This window comes from Eurytemora carolleeae, unplaced genomic scaffold, assembly GCF_000591075.1.
Source record: "Eurytemora carolleeae unplaced genomic scaffold, Eaff_2.0 scaffold30, whole genome shotgun sequence".
Lineage (NCBI taxonomy): Eukaryota > Metazoa > Arthropoda > Copepoda > Calanoida > Temoridae > Eurytemora > Eurytemora carolleeae.
In genome coordinates this window covers 476,165-477,566 of record NW_019396243.1, presented here as the reverse complement: position 1 = coordinate 477,566, position 1,402 = coordinate 476,165, and the positions used below count along the sequence as shown (strand labels likewise).

Sequence of the window (1,402 nt, the reverse complement as noted above, 5' to 3'; positions counted from 1 at the left end):
TGGGGTAAGGGAATTATGGGTTTAGACAAGGTTACCCTGCTCCGAGGTCGCAACTTAAACTTTGTGCCGCCAGCAATTCGTACTCAACTAGATTACAGGGAGGATTTCATTTCCTGGTTCTTGGTCCCTGGTCCCTGGTTCCTAGTTCCTGGTTCTTGGTCCCTGGTCCCTGGTTCCTAGTTCCTGGTTGCTGGTCCCTGGTTCCTGGTTCCCGGTTCCAGGTTCCTAGTTCCTTGTTCCTGGTTCACAAACCAGGATTCTGGTTTCTGATTCCTGGTTCTAGGCTCCTGGTTCCTGGATCCTGGTTCCTGGTACCTGGTTCCTGGTTCCTGGTTCCTAATTCAGCGACCAAGGTGCAAGCTACCGAAAGTCAGGAAAAATAACGCTGACTGGGACAGTTTAAGGACTAGCCTAGTTCGAACTAATCTGGGAAATAAACAATTAAGAATTCACAAACTACGTAAAAACATCATTTTCTTCCTTACTGAACTGATCATTTGTCACAAACTGCATTTATTCCTCTTTCTATCTTTGTAACCTGATGTCGAAGGATTTTCAAATTTCCAACTATGAAGTCTGTCAGATCAAATTGTCAAAGTTTGAAATATGAATCAGGTTGTAATGATATAATGCTTCTTAAGTAAAGTTGTTAAGTTTTTTTACAAATTTGTTTCTAACGCTTAAAAAAGGACCATTCTTTAAAAAGAAACCTAAAAATTAAATCATTCACAAGTTTGTTGAAAACATTGAAAACTACGAGACAAGAGATAAGATGGTTTATATCAAAGCCAAATTAAATATTACATCATTCCCATCAGATAACATTTAAACCTGTTTTCTTAAACTTAAACCTGGATAATCAGAATTGTCAATCTCTAATATGTCAAGTTAGAGTAAATATTTCTTAAATACCTGTCACTGCCAGAACTGAGAGAATGGCCGCTAGATGGCCCAACATATTTAAAATATAATACTGTTCAGTGCACGCGCCTTATCTCTGAACAAAACTGATTGAGAATATGAGATGCGCGTATACGCACGCACATAACACGCTCAAGGTAGAGTTGGGCTGGCGCGCTCCCTCTAAGAGGCACCAGAGCTCAGTGAAAGTTGAAAGTGTAGATTTAGGATTAAAGGTCAATTTAGGGCCTTTAACCCCCTACAGGATAAAGAAGATATAGGCCTACTTCCTACTCCAGGATAGAGAAGATATAGGTCTACTTCCTACTCTAGGATAGAGAAGATATAGGTCTACTTCCTGCTCCCCAGGATAGAAGAAATAGGCTACTTCCTACTCCAGGATAGTGAAGATATAGGCCTACCTCCATACTCCAGGATAGAGAAGATATGGGCCTACTTCCAGGATAGAAGATATATAGGCATACTTCTATTGCCTATATAT

General features: G+C 40.2%; 1 protein-coding gene across 2 annotated transcripts in view; it reads right to left on the bottom strand.

Annotated features, from left to right (window-relative positions):
* Positions 1-1,030, bottom strand: part of LOC111699163 (uncharacterized) — a 3,956-nt gene extending 2,926 nt beyond the window's left edge. The window contains exon 1 of one of the 2 annotated variants that reach the window (XM_023469760.1): positions 913-1,030. In XM_023469760.1, the coding sequence (XP_023325528.1) occupies positions 913-958 (46 nt within the window). In that variant the 5' untranslated portion in view covers positions 959-1,030. The remainder of the gene's footprint in view (positions 1-912) is intronic. The other variant, XM_023469759.1, reaches the window with a different exon arrangement.
* Positions 1,031-1,402: the final 372 nt, after the last annotated feature.